Raw genomic sequence first — 14,677 nt, 5'->3', positions numbered from 1 at the left:
TGCTTACAGTGTCTTAAAACATTTAGCCCCAAACTTGACATTGGCCCACAATGAACAACTTCCTTTCCCTTCTTACGTATATTTTGCATTAAGAAGCTGTCTGTTGTACTTAAATCAATATGTAAAACATAGAAGGGGATTTTTTTTTTTTAATGCCTGGATCTCTATGGCTTTCAGTCACCTACAGTGATTAACACAGTGTATGATGTTTGCTTTCCACTAACTTTTGTCCTACAGTATCTGGCCTTTCATAATGTTAGTAGGATGAGGAATGAGGTGTGCATTTTATTTTGACCCTTAATCTTTTAAGAGTGGCAAAGGGAACTGACCTAAAATGTTTATAGACTTTTTAGGATTATGTTTTTTACCTACTAGTGCCGGGGTCCAGCCCCGGTGGATCCAGGGAATTCGAAGGGTGGACGGCGTTGGCGTGGAAAGACTTATTTATTAATATAAGATTAGATTAAGTAACTATAGTGCAGTAAGAAGATTAAGTGGAGAAAGAGGGCTGAATAGCTTGGTTTACGCGGAAGACCAATAAAATTCCAGACAAGGAATTTGCACCATCTACGTTGGGCCACCGGCGCCCGCTTGAATATCTAAGGGTGCCTCGCCTTAAGCTCCCTTTCGCGCGGGTCTTAACAACCACGGCAAATAAGTAGACCTGGCGAGCCTCCGCGCCCCAGATGGAAATTCAGCCTGAAATTAAAGTAAAGAGCAGAGAGAGGGAAAGGGAGAGAAAATGAGAGAGAGAGAGACACGGGGGGAGCCAGATTCCCAAGAAACCAGGCCGAGAGACTAGTTTGAGAAACTGGTCCGAGACACTGGTCCGAGAAGCTGGTCCCCTCCTTTATTGTTCAGAAGGCCTTTTATACTTTTGATAAAACATGGAGATCAATGGGTAACACAAAATTATGTAGCGTTCGCAGCCCAGACTCTTTCTATACATCATTTTGTATACAAAAGGTCTCAGGTGATTTACATTATCTTCTGGCCAAGAGGCTTGTTAACACTTTTTGGCTCTCTTCCTTAATGAATGTTAATTTTGTTTCCCCTGAAGTGTTTTTCTTTAATCTGCATCTCCTTAAAAGCGCTAAAGTTACATCTCTATAGAACAAAGGCACAGTGGGTTATAACAAAGAAGGTACTTAACTCAAAGATCTAATGTTGCTAATATAAGGTCTACTACTTGTTTTTCTATATACCAACTATATCTAAAAATAAAGGATATGAAAATTTGGCAGCAAGCATTGACTCAACAAATGAAACTTTTAATCAGTCCTATTCTAAAGATTTTGACTCTTCGGAAGCCACTACATTCCTAGGATGTTTTAAGCTTCCTGTGCCTCCTGCGGTCAGGAGGCCTCAAACAATCACATGCGCAGCTGTACGAGTCCTGCAAGCAGGCTAGAAAGCCATCAGAGGGGTTTTTTGGATTGAAACACTCTTTCAAATGTAGAAGACTAAGGCCCTGAATTGACTTTTTCCAGAAAATGTCAGAAGAGTGGAAAAGCAGAGCACAAAAGCCAGCAGATTTTTGTTGGGGTACATGCTTAGGAATTTCCAGAGGGGTCCCTGAAGTCTGAGCACGCCTTGCGTATGTCAGCTTCCTTCCTCATGACCTTGTCACGGGCGGGATTCCTCACACTGGCTCCCGGCATACTAGTCTCATGTCAACTTTGAGAAGCTATGGTTCAATTAGTGTACTAGAAAAGCCCACCTTCACCTCTCTTGGGTAAGGGTGGCTTTGGAGATTGAGTGTAAAAACTCCTTTCTCTCTTTTCATTTCTTTCCTCCTCCCAAAATGATTCAGGGGCCAGAGTAGGGTAATGTTATATAAATCTGGTTTATTTGTATAAGTTAAAATGAATAGAATATTAATGTAGTTAGTTAAGCTCTGAAACAATGGGGCCAAGTATATATTTGGTTCTCAGTTTGAGGGTCCAGATTTCCTAACTTCTTAGGATCAGCCTTGGTATTGATGTGGAACTAGGGTGAAGTCATCTAACTCTGCTTGAGAATATGTTGAGAAATGGAGTTGGCAAGAATGAGCTGCTGACAACTTTGCTGTTCTATTTTGTCCCCTTTTTGTTGGTTTTGTATTTTCCCTTTCTTTGAGACATGAGACAGCAGTCATTTTAACCCAGTACTGTAACCTTGCTATAAAACCTGCACAGGTACATGAGCAGCTTTAAGTTTTGTGTGAATAAATTATACTGAGGAACTAACTCTGCTTTCAGTTACATGTATATTTATAGCATTAAGGCTCACAGATCTACTTTTTAGATTTTTTCCCTCCCCTTTGATTACAAAATAAATGGAAATTTCATGCATTGTTGGGATTCTTTTAAAAATAGTATACAGTACATTATTCACTGTGCTATGAGTAACTCTTGAAGCTGGAGATGGGTCCTAAATAAAGGACTCTTAATTACAACTCTAGCTCTTCATCATACCCCCTTTGCCATACCAGCAGGTGCAGAATTGAAGATTCAAGTTCAATCTACCATTTGAAAGGTGACCTCACATATGTGTTTTAAACTTATGATTGTTATAAATTAGTGTATGGCATTGTTAGCCTGTGGCATTTAAAAAAAAAACTGTAAAGAAAAAAGGCAAATCTGCATTAAACTTTGAAGTGAATGATTCGTGGTGCCTTTGACCATGGATATGCTTTGGGGAAGTCAGTTTGTTGACGCTGTTGTAAGATTTTAAAAGGATTATCCCATGAAAGATACTGGGAATAGTGTTTCTCAGGAGGTATACAAAAGAAAAAAATAATAAACATGCATATTCCCAATCTCACCTTAATTCTTTCAAGTATGAGTAACAGTGTCAATATTCAAGATACCCAACCACAGGAATCCCCTCGTGGTCCAGTGATTAAGACTTGGCGCTTTCACTGCCATGGCCCGTGTTCAGTCCCTGGTTAGGGATCTAAGCTCCCAGAAGCCGTGTGGCACAGCCAAAAGAAAAACAACCCAGCCACAGTAGGATGAAGAAATTTATGTAAAACTAATCTGCCAAATAAAGACTAATTTAATGTCATTCTACTTAGAAGCAGAAATGAACTTACTAAGGATGTTGTTCCCAGGTGAATCTAACCAGTTTTTGTTCAGTGTAGGATGGGCTCCCTCACGTTGAAGCTCCTTTAAATACACCAGAAGGACTTAAATTTCATTTATCACCACCCCTCCCACCAAGTTAAGTGAATTTCCAGAGTCATTGTCCTTGTCTCTATAAAATGAACTAGGTTGCTCCTTGGAAGAAAGTTTTGTTTAAACAAGGTTAACACTGAGGATACCTGTATTCCCAAACTTTACTCGAGACTTAAAATACCATTTTATAGTAGTTTGTTTTTTAAGCTAAGGCTTTAAGAGGTAGAATGTCAGGATCAATGTTAGACCTTGGTCTCTAAGGATGATGGTAAATCTCCAGGTTAATTCTCCCCACTTAGCAGTTTCATTCCCTTAACTGCCTACAATATATGCTGAAATAACTTTGAATAGTTTCACATTCTGTTAGAATGTTTTAAGAAGCATAAAATACTTAAGACTGAAAAGAATAAAGGTCCTCTCCAGCAATATCTTCTCTTTTCCCTCTCCCAGGATCTATATTCATACTCAGCTAAAACATAATTATACTTTGACTACAAAATTTTAAGGTTATTTTTATTTACAAGTTTTGAAAAATGTACATTTTTTACATGGGTTACTTATGCAAAGTTAGATTTAAAAGAGTGATAAATGCACAAAAGGTGTCAATGGAACATCAGACCAAACATTTACAAGCCTTGTCCCACACTGCTACTTAAAGGTACTGTCTGTCTAAAACTATAAATATTCAAAGAAAAGACTGCAAACATAGATTTTAATGTTCTTATAATACTGAAAGGGGAAGGAGAAACTAAAGCATGCAGCATTAACTGAGGATTTGAGTGGAAAATAGTTTGCCATAGATATGTTCCCTTCCTTGGGTTAATTAAAAGAAAAACAATGTGGGATTATAAACTTGTTTACATAGGGCAGAACAGCTCCTTTAAAAAGATTAAAGTTTCTCCAGCCTTCCTAGCTTAATTAAAAACTAATGATTGTTTCCATTCCTCTGCTCCCACACCTCTTTAGAAAGTGAAAATCCAGAAGGCTGCAGTATTCCGAAACTTAGCTTGGGTGTGTCCAGTGAATATCTTGCAAGGAGAGAATGTGTGAGTTACATGACTGTGGCACTCCTTTGGCCAAATCTTTAACATTCTCCTTCCTACAGTAAAAAATAGTTCAGATTGATTAAATCTTAGCTTCCACTGCTCTTTCAAAGTGGGTGTTTACAAGGATTTGTTACCGTTTTCTACATGCGATATTCCCAAACTTCACTTCTAAATCTAACACAAGTGAAGGACCAGCCAGGGTGAAGGCTTCAGCAATCATTTTGTTAAAAACGACATTCTGGTCATCAAGCTATGCATAAGCACCACTTGTAAAACAATTTTAAAAGCTTAGTGTAAAGTAGAGTAACACAAAACTGCCCTAAAACTGGAAATAAGATACAAGAGAAGGGAAAGTAAGCATTAGTAATTTTTGCACGTAACCCAGGTACAGTACATTTGATCTCATAGAGGGTGTTCTCTGATGTTTAAGGAGAGGGTAGAAGGGATAGGAAAAGCTTGGCAAGAGACGATGGAAACGGCACAACAGCTATTTTGCTTTTAATAAAGTAAATGTAATGACACTGAAGAACAAGAAGATGACAAACACATCAATACATATTTTCCTTATGACTGCTGCTTCTTTTCTTCCACCCAGGTCAACAGTCACGCCAGCTCTGTTCTACTATCGCAGAAACACGTTTTTCATACTCCCGCTTGTTCTCCTGGTACAGCTGAGCAGCCTGGCTATTTGCTGGACTATTGGGATTGGGTTCATCCAGTAGAGACTATAGAGACAATTTGTAACAAGTCAGTTCCTCAGTGCCTAGATATAATCACTTGAATTATCCTAGGTAGCAGCTAAATTTGCTTTCAGCATAATAATCTTCAGTTACATTAGTCTGCTATAGCTAGGCAAATATGTTTTCTGGTGGCTTAGGTCTTAATGACCTACTTTTTACTTAACTATGACTTTCAAAAAACAATTGCTAATATAAATGTATTAAAGGATAGTCACATTAAGGAAAATTCACCTGTATGGATGTTAAAATGGAAGACACATCATAGGTTGGACTCCAACGGTTCTGAAGTATGTCCAGACATATGCTACCATCTGCATAGACTAAGAGCATAGAAGTAGGTTATGTTAAACATAACAAAACCATTAAGGTTTTAACATCATAGTCAAGACAAATAGAGTCAAGAATACTTTGCTTTTGAGGTTTAAAAAGATTCCTAAGCTGCTTCTCAGTTATATTTCTAAAAGAAGTGTCATAATCACTACTAGTGAAACAACTGGGATGATCAGAGAATGTCAAATATAATTTGTGTAAAACTGGAAGATACTTAATGCTTGTTATTCTGAAAAGACTGTCCTGTTATCCAGGAAACCACACATATTTTTTAAACAGGGTTCCTAGTCATCCACAGACTTACGGGAAATTCATTCCACCAAATTTCTAAACACTACCTCTTCTCTGAAATAACAAAAGATAGCTCAGAGTTCACAAAGTTTCGTTTTGGCATGAAGATAAAAATATCTGATGCCCTGGAATATTAACCTGAATAAAAGGCAAGTTGTTCTAGGCTTGCTACTAGGAAGGGAAAAAAAGTGAAGTACTAAGTTAGAATCACCTGTGGTACTTTTCTGCCACTGCTGCTGCTGCTAAGTCACTTCAGTCGTGTCTGACTCTGTGCGACCCCATAGACGGCAGCCCACCAGGCTGCCCCATCCCTGGGATTCTCCAGGCAAGAACACTGGAGTGGGTTGCCATTTCCTTCTCCAATGTGTAAAAGTGAAAAGTGAAAGTGAAGTCGCTCAGTCGTGTCTGACTCTTAGCGACCCCATGGACTGCAGCCTACCAGGCTCCTCTGTTCATGGGATTTTCCAGGCAAGAGTACTAGAGTGGGGTGCCATTGCCTTCTCCGGGTACTTTTCTAATATACTGTATACCTGAACCTCAACCACAGAATCTGATATTCAGCAGGTCTGGAGTGAGGCCAGGGCATCCATAGCTTTTAAATGTTCCATGCTAATTCTGATATGCATCCAAAGCTGAAAACGGTTGTTTTAAATGCTAGTGAATATAATTACAACACAAAACTACTCAAATCTGGCCTTACATTAAAAGGAAACCTCAAGGACACCTTTATTTTTGTTTATTAAGTAAATTATAAAATCATCAAAACCAGAAGGCTCTCAGATTCCAGACAAAGGCAGTGTCCCTTCTAGGACCTAAACCAAGACAGCAATAGGCCACCATGAACAAGACCAGCTTTCAGAAAACAGCAAGATGCCTACACAAATACTCAGGTACTACAGACAAATAAATAGGAAATGGGGAATACTTCCCCAAATAAACAGTACAGCAGTTGAGAATACTCTATTCAAAAGTGATACTTGCCATTTGGATGGAACATCTTAGAGACAAATCTAACCGTCGGTGGCTTATTTGGATATTCCTCAGTGAATTCTATTGTAAGCTTAAAGGTTCCTATAATTAGAAAAGCAAGGGTTAAGAAAACATTTATCATTTTGTTCAGTAGTACTTTGTTTTTAATGCTACATGACTTGTTTTTCAAGTATTATATGAAATAATGCAAAGATATAGAGTAGGAAAGAGACCAGGTAAGAGGTACAGCTCTAGGAAATGCCCTAAAAATGAACAGTGTGAGAACCACCACTCAAAGGTGATTCATTTCTTGTTTTTCCATTATTCTCCCCCAAACTTAAATACAGCTATCTTAAACTCAAAATTACTGCCTGCGGGATAACTTTAGCCCCTGTACATTTTGAAGACATCCTTAAAATGACAAGCAACTACAGCCAAAATTTGGCCTTCCTCCTTTAGAAGACTGAAAGACCTTAATAAAGTCCAATTTTCATCAGCTGTCATCTTAAACTCTCCAGTGATTTTTAAATGGACTAGAAAGAATGAGCACAAAGGTTCAAAAACCAATGCTAGAAATACAAATCAACAATCAAATTATTTTTAAAACAGCAGGAAATAAGTATAAAAGTGTTCCCTGGCTCCTTTTCATGTAATAGCAACTCTATAATGAAAACATAATTGAATGTAAGCCAGAAAAAACTTCACAGTCTCTCTTAAAAACCCTTAAGTATGACTCACAAGGTACTTAACTATAAAACCAACTCAATAATTCACACTAATGGAGGGAATTAATGGCAGAAATAATTTAAAAATCACATTAGATTGCATTCATGTCTCCAGTAAATTTCTTTCTAATGATGTTTGTTTACGCTACCATTGAAACAAATTATTTTTCTTGAATATGTGTCAACTAAGGTCATGGGAGGCCCTAAAACATACTAGGTTAGAAACTTATAAGAAATGGACAAGCTGGATCTAATTCAAGAATTGTTGGGGGACTTCCCTGGCCGTCCAGTGATTAAGACTCCACACTTCCACTGCAGGGGAGCAGGGGATGTGGGTTCATTCCCTGGCTGGGGAACTAAGATCCTACATGCCATGAGGCACAGCTAAAAACAAAAAAGAATTGTTGGAAGTTGTGATTTGGGGAGATTATTTCCTTCAAGAAGTTATTTTTAATTGGTTTTAATAAATTCAAGAAAACAACTGGGCAACTGTTTTTTCCTGACTGAAATTTCTTCAAGTAATCTTAAGGAATCAGTTACTATCTGGTATAAGTTGATGCATGTTCCACTATATTACTCTGATCCATTTAATACATTACTTATTCTAATACAATAGACCACATTTCAGATAAGATTATAATGTGTTACTGGTTCCTTCAGAGTTAGCAATTTATTTCTTCCTTGCTTCCATTCCACCTTTCCACTTAAGAAAAAAGATCACAGTCATTTTACTCCTAGATGTTACATATAACAATACCAAAATGTGTGTTTTCTACCAGCAAACTGACAGTAAACAATTTGCTAACAAAAGTGCCCTTGGTATGAACATGCGTCCCAAAGTTTCAGCATAATGTAAAACGCAACATACGGAGACATACTCCTCAAACTATTTTTACTCCCTAAAATTTAAAGTCAGATCTAAAGCTACTATGAATTATAACTAAGGACAAACAGTATGCTGCTGCTAAGTCACTTCAGTCGTGTCCGACTCTGTGCGACCCCATAGTCGGCAGCCCACCAGGCTCCCCCGTCCCTGGGATTCTCCAGGCAAGAACACTGGAGTGGGTTGCCATTTCCTTCTCCAATGCATGAAAGTGAAAAGTGAAAGTGAAGCTGCTCTGTTGTGTCCGACCCTCAGCGACCCCATGGACTACAGCCTTCCAGGCTCCTCCATTCATGGGATTTTCCAGGCAGGAGTACTGGAGTGGGGTGCCATTGCCTTCTCCGAAGGACAAACAGTATAGTATTTGGAAATGGATAAACATGCTATAGTCCATCAGAACACACCTCACCTTTATCACCACCTGGTCATAACTCTTCCTATTTTTGAGGGAGAAAGCATAGTTCTTTCTTTTTCAGTTCTACTAATATTACAATATGCAAGAAAAAGCAGGAATGAGTGTTAGTTCAAAACTTTGAGCTTCCTTATGTATCTCAAGTATAAACACATTTGGCTCAGTGTTGATATACACTTAAATTATAGCTTGGAGATTTATCATCAAGAAATTGCTCTAAAATTGGGCAGATTTAATACTATGCAGAGCTCCCAGGTACTTTAAATTAAAATGATCATTAAATATGGTACTTAAAGGTGGTAAAGCCACACAGAAGGCAAGCATAAGTATAAATAGTAGGGCAAAGCAGAAGCTTTGCACTCAGATCTGGGTTCAAAGCCTTGCTTTGCGACTTGCTCATTATGAAACCTTGGGGGAAGCTGCTTAACTTGACTATACCTCAAGTTCCTCATCTGTATTATTAACCCATGGGTTAATAATAATACCCACTACATAACATTGTTGTGAGGTTTGAAAGAGAGAAAGATGAACAGTGATATAAAACAAGTGCTTCATAAATACTTTAGTTACAATAATTCTACAGTTTCACATCTCTAGACCCAGTTGAAGTAGGCAAAACCCCAAAATCCAAACTATTATCAGGAAGAAAAATACAATTAATGAATTCAAATACTAGACAGTACTTTCTTTCTGACCTACATCAAACACTCACAGTGAAACGCAAGTTGAGAACGTACGCTGGTGGTTCGCAAAACCCTTGACTTGCGCTTTCTGCCTACTGCTTGCTGAGAAGTTCAACAAGGTGGTTACCTAGCTACCCAAGAAGTTAATCAAGTCTTTTAGAACAGCTTACTTGATATCTTGAGAAGTGAAACCACCTGCTTATGTCAATACGAATATAAATTAGTAGGACTTACCCACATCTTACTCAAAGTACACATTTAAAGGTATGTTTCATACTTTTAGGGCTTCCCTGGTGGCTCAGAGATTAAAGTGTCTGCCTGCAACGTGGGAGACCCAGGTTCGATCTCTGGGTCAGGAAGATCCCCTGGAGAAGGAAATGGCAACCCACTCCAGTATTCCTGCCTGGAGAATCCCATGGACGGAGGAGCCTGGTGGGCTACAGTCCATGGGGTTGCAAAGAGTCACACACGACTGAGCTACTTTTTCTTTCTTTCTTTCTTCATACTTTTAGCTGCATTAAACAATAAGAACCTCTTCAGTACAACTTTCAATGCAATTTCTGAGATCCAAAATGAACATTAAGAATATTTAAAATCCTAGAATTAATGTTATGCAATTGAGCCTAAGCTTATCCTCTGAATATTTAGGAGGCTAGGCTTTAAAATAATTGAAAACTTAAGCCTCACCATTGTTGTACACAATCTGTACTGATTTTTTATCTTCCTGAGGAGGCCACAACATTGTAAGGAAACTAGGAATTAATCCATCTATACCTGAGGACCTGGACAATTACATAAATGTGTTAAACGGCTAGTGTAGAGCAATAGGGAGTGATTTGGCTAGTGAATGTTCTGCCTAAAAATAGTCACAAATTCAACTTTTGAAAATATTGTACTGGCCAAAGAAAGCACCTCTGTAGGTGTTTTTTGCCATTTAACCACCAGTTTGTGACCCTTGAGGAGGAAGCAAAGCACATATACTTAATTTTTTTTGATGACTGAAAAAGTCTGACTTATAAGATAATAACCAACCTTCATTACAGGATTTATGTACCTTAAGAACACCCCTTGTGGACTTTTAAGTGATTCATTAAAAAAAAGACACCAAATTCTTAAGAATACATCCACTGTAAAAATCAAATACTAGTATCTTACTGTTTCTATTAACAATTTTCAGATGACGTGGTGGAGAATATATTGTTTCTTAACCTTCATATTCAGCATACATGCCAAGATATTTTATAAGGATGAATTTACACCCAATGTTTTGTTTGGTAGTGTAAGCCCTTGGGAACATAGCCCTCTTACTTCAAGTGTGTGAAGTTAAATCAAAATACCTTGAAGAGTTCCTATTTTTAAGAGTTCAGCTCTTTAACTAGGACCTAGCTGTTCTGGACGGAGAAGGCAATGGCACCCCACTCCAGTACTCTTACCTGGAAAATCCCATGGACGGAGGAGCCTGGAAGGCTGCAGTCCATGGGGTCGCTGAGGGTAGGACACGACTGAGCAACTTCACTTTCACTTTTCACTTTCATGCATTGGAGAAGGAAATGGCAACCCACTCCAGTGTTCTTGCCTGGAGAATCCCAGGGACGGGGGAGCCTGGTAGGCTGCCATCTATGGGGTTACACAGAGTCGGATACGACTGAAGTGATAGCAGCAGCAACTGTTCTGGAAACGTCTGCTCCAGATAGTTACAAGGAATTAGCAAAAGTAGTTCTGAAGCTGTTGATTTATATCATACATTGACAACAGCAAAATCAACTATGCCACTTGTTCCTAATCGGGCCTTTCCAGTAAATTTCCTAGCTATAAATAACAGGTATTTTTAAATGGTCAAAAAAATTCTTGTAACCTTGGTTAGTGTTTGAGACACCTGAGGAAGCATTCATGGATAGCAGACTGCTCAAAAGAATGAATCAGAAAAGGGTACTGTCATTCAGCCTGAGTAATTCCTTTCAGTAATGTCAGGGTGGAGAGACACATCATCAAAAATAGAACCAGTAATGTCAAGGGGGAAGGTCCAGGTAGATAATGGATTCCATAAGTACTTTTCCAATTCATACCACTTAAAGCGAGAGAAGCACCCTTGAAATATTTAAGTTGCCAACCCCTAGCAAAGCGATGTACTATTAATAAAGTTGTGCCCAGCATAAAGCAGTCCGAATAAAATCAGGAGGAAAAAAGAAGCCAATGAAAATAATTTGCTTTGCTGGAGCTAAAGCAAATACACAGCTAATCTGCACATTAAGCTTAAGTATGAAGAACCAGCAACCGATCTAATGGAGGAAAACTAAGCCTAGCTAGCTTCTGCTATGGATCAGGATCAGTCAAATGATTTACCTCACGCACCAAAGTAGTATGCCTTCAGGATCACACTCCCTTGCTGTCATTTCTTTTTATCAAAGCACTGAAGAACAGTGATATTTACCCAGGAGGTGAAGGCAGAGAAGAAACAAACCATCTAGATTACTGTTTACAATCTGCTAGGGAAATCTGAGTGTTTGAGACGAATCCTAGAATTGGTTTGTATTCATTTACCTCACAACATGCTGTGGTTGGTAACATCCAAAGGCAATCTGACTTGGCAACTTTGCTTGTACTGAGTAGTTTGTAGAACTACTCAAATGGAGGTGTATGCATATGTGTGTGCATATGTGTACAGATTTCTCTCAAAGGCTATATGACCAAAGGAATATAAGGCATTGAGAAGAAAATAAATAACAGAAAGACCCTTTTCTGTTTAAAAATACCTCAAATATTAAAGATGTCAATCAGTAGTTCAAATACTTTTAATCATCTTTTTAAATGCATTAAGCTTTCAAAAGCAATTAACTATACACACACATACACACACACTTGAGTGCACATAAAACTATATCAATGTCAATTTCCTGGTTGTGCATAGTCATTCAAGATGTTACCAAGGGAGAGGGGGGAACAGGTGAAGGGTACACAAGGTCTCTCTGTATTATTATTCATTACAATTCCACACAAATCTATAATTATATCAAAACAAGAAGCTTTAAAAAGTCCTTAAAAAGCAACTTAGTGTGTTTTTAAAAGTCAAACCTAAACCTAAAAATCATGTACCTATAAGTACGTGTAGTATCTTGAAGTAGGTTGGACACTGGTAAGAGAGTACTTTAAGGCTCCCCTCAATTGTGAAACTGCCTTGAGATTACTGATCATAAAGTCTTGATAAAAGCACACGCTGAAAACTCATTTAAAAATAAGAAACAAGGAACTGGCTATTGAAGGTGCCATTAAAGACCACTTTAAAGCAGTGAGGCTGAAAAGCACTCAATGTCAGATTATAGAAACCAGACAGTTGTGTGCAAGGGATTCCTGCATCCATTCAACATCCAACACCACACATGAGGCACCTGATGAACACAGTTCCCACCCTTGTGACAGAATTCTGAACCAGACAGTCCCTGGGGTCTCCGAGTTGATCAGCAAGTGGTTGGGTTGATCCTAACTCAGTATCCTGATGGAGGGGGTGGTGGTCCTGAATTTAGCAAGATCACAACCCAAACCTCACAAACCCTTAACATCCGTGGTATTATGCTCCTTTTAAAAAAGTGACTGCCTTACTCAGATTTTTTTTAAGCAGCAGTTCTAGTCAAGCGGACAATAGCCAGAACAACCTGCCACAGACTGGACTCCTCTCAAGTCTTTAGCAGGCAGAGGCTAGGGAGAAGCGGGTTATTAAGTAGGAGGCACTTCCAGGCTGACTGGGAAACCCTTTCCCCCAGAAGATCAGGGTCCCAAAAGGTGGGTAAAGAAACTCTCTTACCATCCTCAAACGGGGTCCCTTCAGGCCTACAACACAGAGAGAAACAAGTCAGTTCCCGCATCAGGGGCTCCTCTCTCCCTGGTTCATCTGTTCGCCCCACCTCTGGTAAACCACCGCTTCCCGGGTTGCAAAGCCACGACCAATAGAGCTTTGGGGCTCAGAAACCCCAGGCAGGCCGAAGCGCCACCGCTCCCCGCCCCGCCCCCCTCCGAACCCCAAACGGTTCCCCTGGCAGCGCGAACCGAGCTAATCGAGGCACAGGCTCCGGGGAAGCGCCTAGGCCCAACGAGCCCCAAACCTTCTCTCTCAGTCCCCGCCTCCGCACCGGGTGGGTCCCAGCGGGCACACGGGTCCCCCGGCCCTCACCACCATCCGGAACGCAGACTCACCCAAAAATGACCGCGTTCCAAACCATGATGTTGTTCTCGGACGGAGCCCCGCTGACTCCGGCAGGAGGATCCTCCTGTAACCTACAGGGAAACACCACAGGAACCTCCCGCTATCCTGAACCCGCCGCCCGCCCGGCCCGCTGCCGGCCCCGCCCTGTACCCCGGCGGCAGCCCCCGGCCCCTAGAGTCCCGGGCGGGTTACCTCTTGAAGTCCCTCATGAGACGCCGCCGAGCCGGGGTGGACATGTCTCTAGCGGGGTCAGGGGTGGGGCATACACCGAGCTCTCGGGTCCCCGCGGGTGGTGAGGAGGCTGAAGAAACCGGAGGAACCAACGGAGTAGCGCCTAGAGGAACCGCACTGCCTCTCCTAAGTCGAGGGTCGATCTGGCGCCGGCTTAGCACCACCCCGGAGTAGACCGGGGCTGAACCAACCTGGAAGGAAACGACGGGGGTGGAACGCCAAACGCCGGACAGACCGTACCAAGACGGGACAGGGGTGGGGGAGGGAGGAAAGTTGCTTAGGTCATTAAACCCCTGAGGGACGGGGGGAGCGAGGGTGAGAAGCAAGCTGGGGGCCTCATGTAATTGCCGGGAACTCAATAGGATCGGGTGGTGGAATCGGTCCACCTTCACTTGCCAATTCTAAGACGAACCATGGGAAGCTTTTTTTCTACTTTTCCTTTTTCTTCTTCTTCTTCTTCTTCTTTTTTTTTTTTTTTTTGAGATCAGATCACTTATTAAAGTGCGCACAGTGGCTGAGGGGGAGAAGGATGAAGTCTCAATCTCAATGAAGACAGAGTGGATGAAGGCGAAACCAGTTCTCCTAAAGCCGGAAATCTAGGGGGTACACCTCCTACGGACACGGGAAACTGGGGAGGAAGCTGTGTGACTGGTCAAAATCACTGAACATCCAAAGAGTAAATCGACCTCGATGGTGAGGTCGAGGGTCCCTTCTCTATGGGATGAATGTACGGGCCCCAACATTTAGGCCGATGATCACCCCCAAAGCAGAATGAAATGGTGATGTGTGTCCTGGGGGAGGGAATGAGAGCTGGAGGCAAGCAGAATGAGGCTTTAGCTTTGGGCACTCACAATTTGGCTCTGGAACCACATTTCCCCTTGACAGTTCAACAAGCCAAGTGGCTACTATATGTTCAGAAGAGTCCAAGGGTATGAGAATATCCGATTGCAGAGAATTGGAAGAGCAGTGAGTCTGAAGTAAAAGGAACGGTAAGATGCACGTGAAAAAGCT

General features: G+C 40.7%; 1 protein-coding gene across 2 annotated transcripts; it reads right to left on the bottom strand.

The window, feature by feature from the left end:
• Positions 1-3,721: 3,721 nt before the first annotated feature.
• On the bottom strand, positions 3,722-13,820 carry UBE2A (ubiquitin conjugating enzyme E2 A). Of its 2 annotated transcripts, XM_068962048.1 has the most exons (6): positions 13,628-13,820; positions 13,426-13,506; positions 13,037-13,062; positions 6,547-6,636; positions 5,176-5,264; positions 3,722-4,929 (listed from the first exon to the last, which is right to left on the bottom strand). In XM_068962048.1, the coding sequence occupies exons 1-6, from the start codon at positions 13,669-13,671 to the stop codon at positions 4,801-4,803; spliced, it is 459 nt and encodes a 152-aa protein (XP_068818149.1). In that variant the 5' UTR covers positions 13,672-13,820; the 3' UTR covers positions 3,722-4,800. The 2 variants fall into 2 exon arrangements, with proteins under 2 accessions (XP_068818149.1, XP_068818150.1); XM_068962049.1 differs by lacking the exon at positions 6,547-6,636.
• Positions 13,821-14,677: the final 857 nt, after the last annotated feature.

This window comes from Capricornis sumatraensis, chromosome X (genome assembly GCF_032405125.1).
Source record: "Capricornis sumatraensis isolate serow.1 chromosome X, serow.2, whole genome shotgun sequence".
Taxonomy (NCBI): Eukaryota; Metazoa; Chordata; class Mammalia; order Artiodactyla; family Bovidae; genus Capricornis; species Capricornis sumatraensis.
The sequence above is the reverse complement of the archived record's forward strand: the minus strand, read 5'-3'. Positions and strand labels throughout refer to the sequence as shown.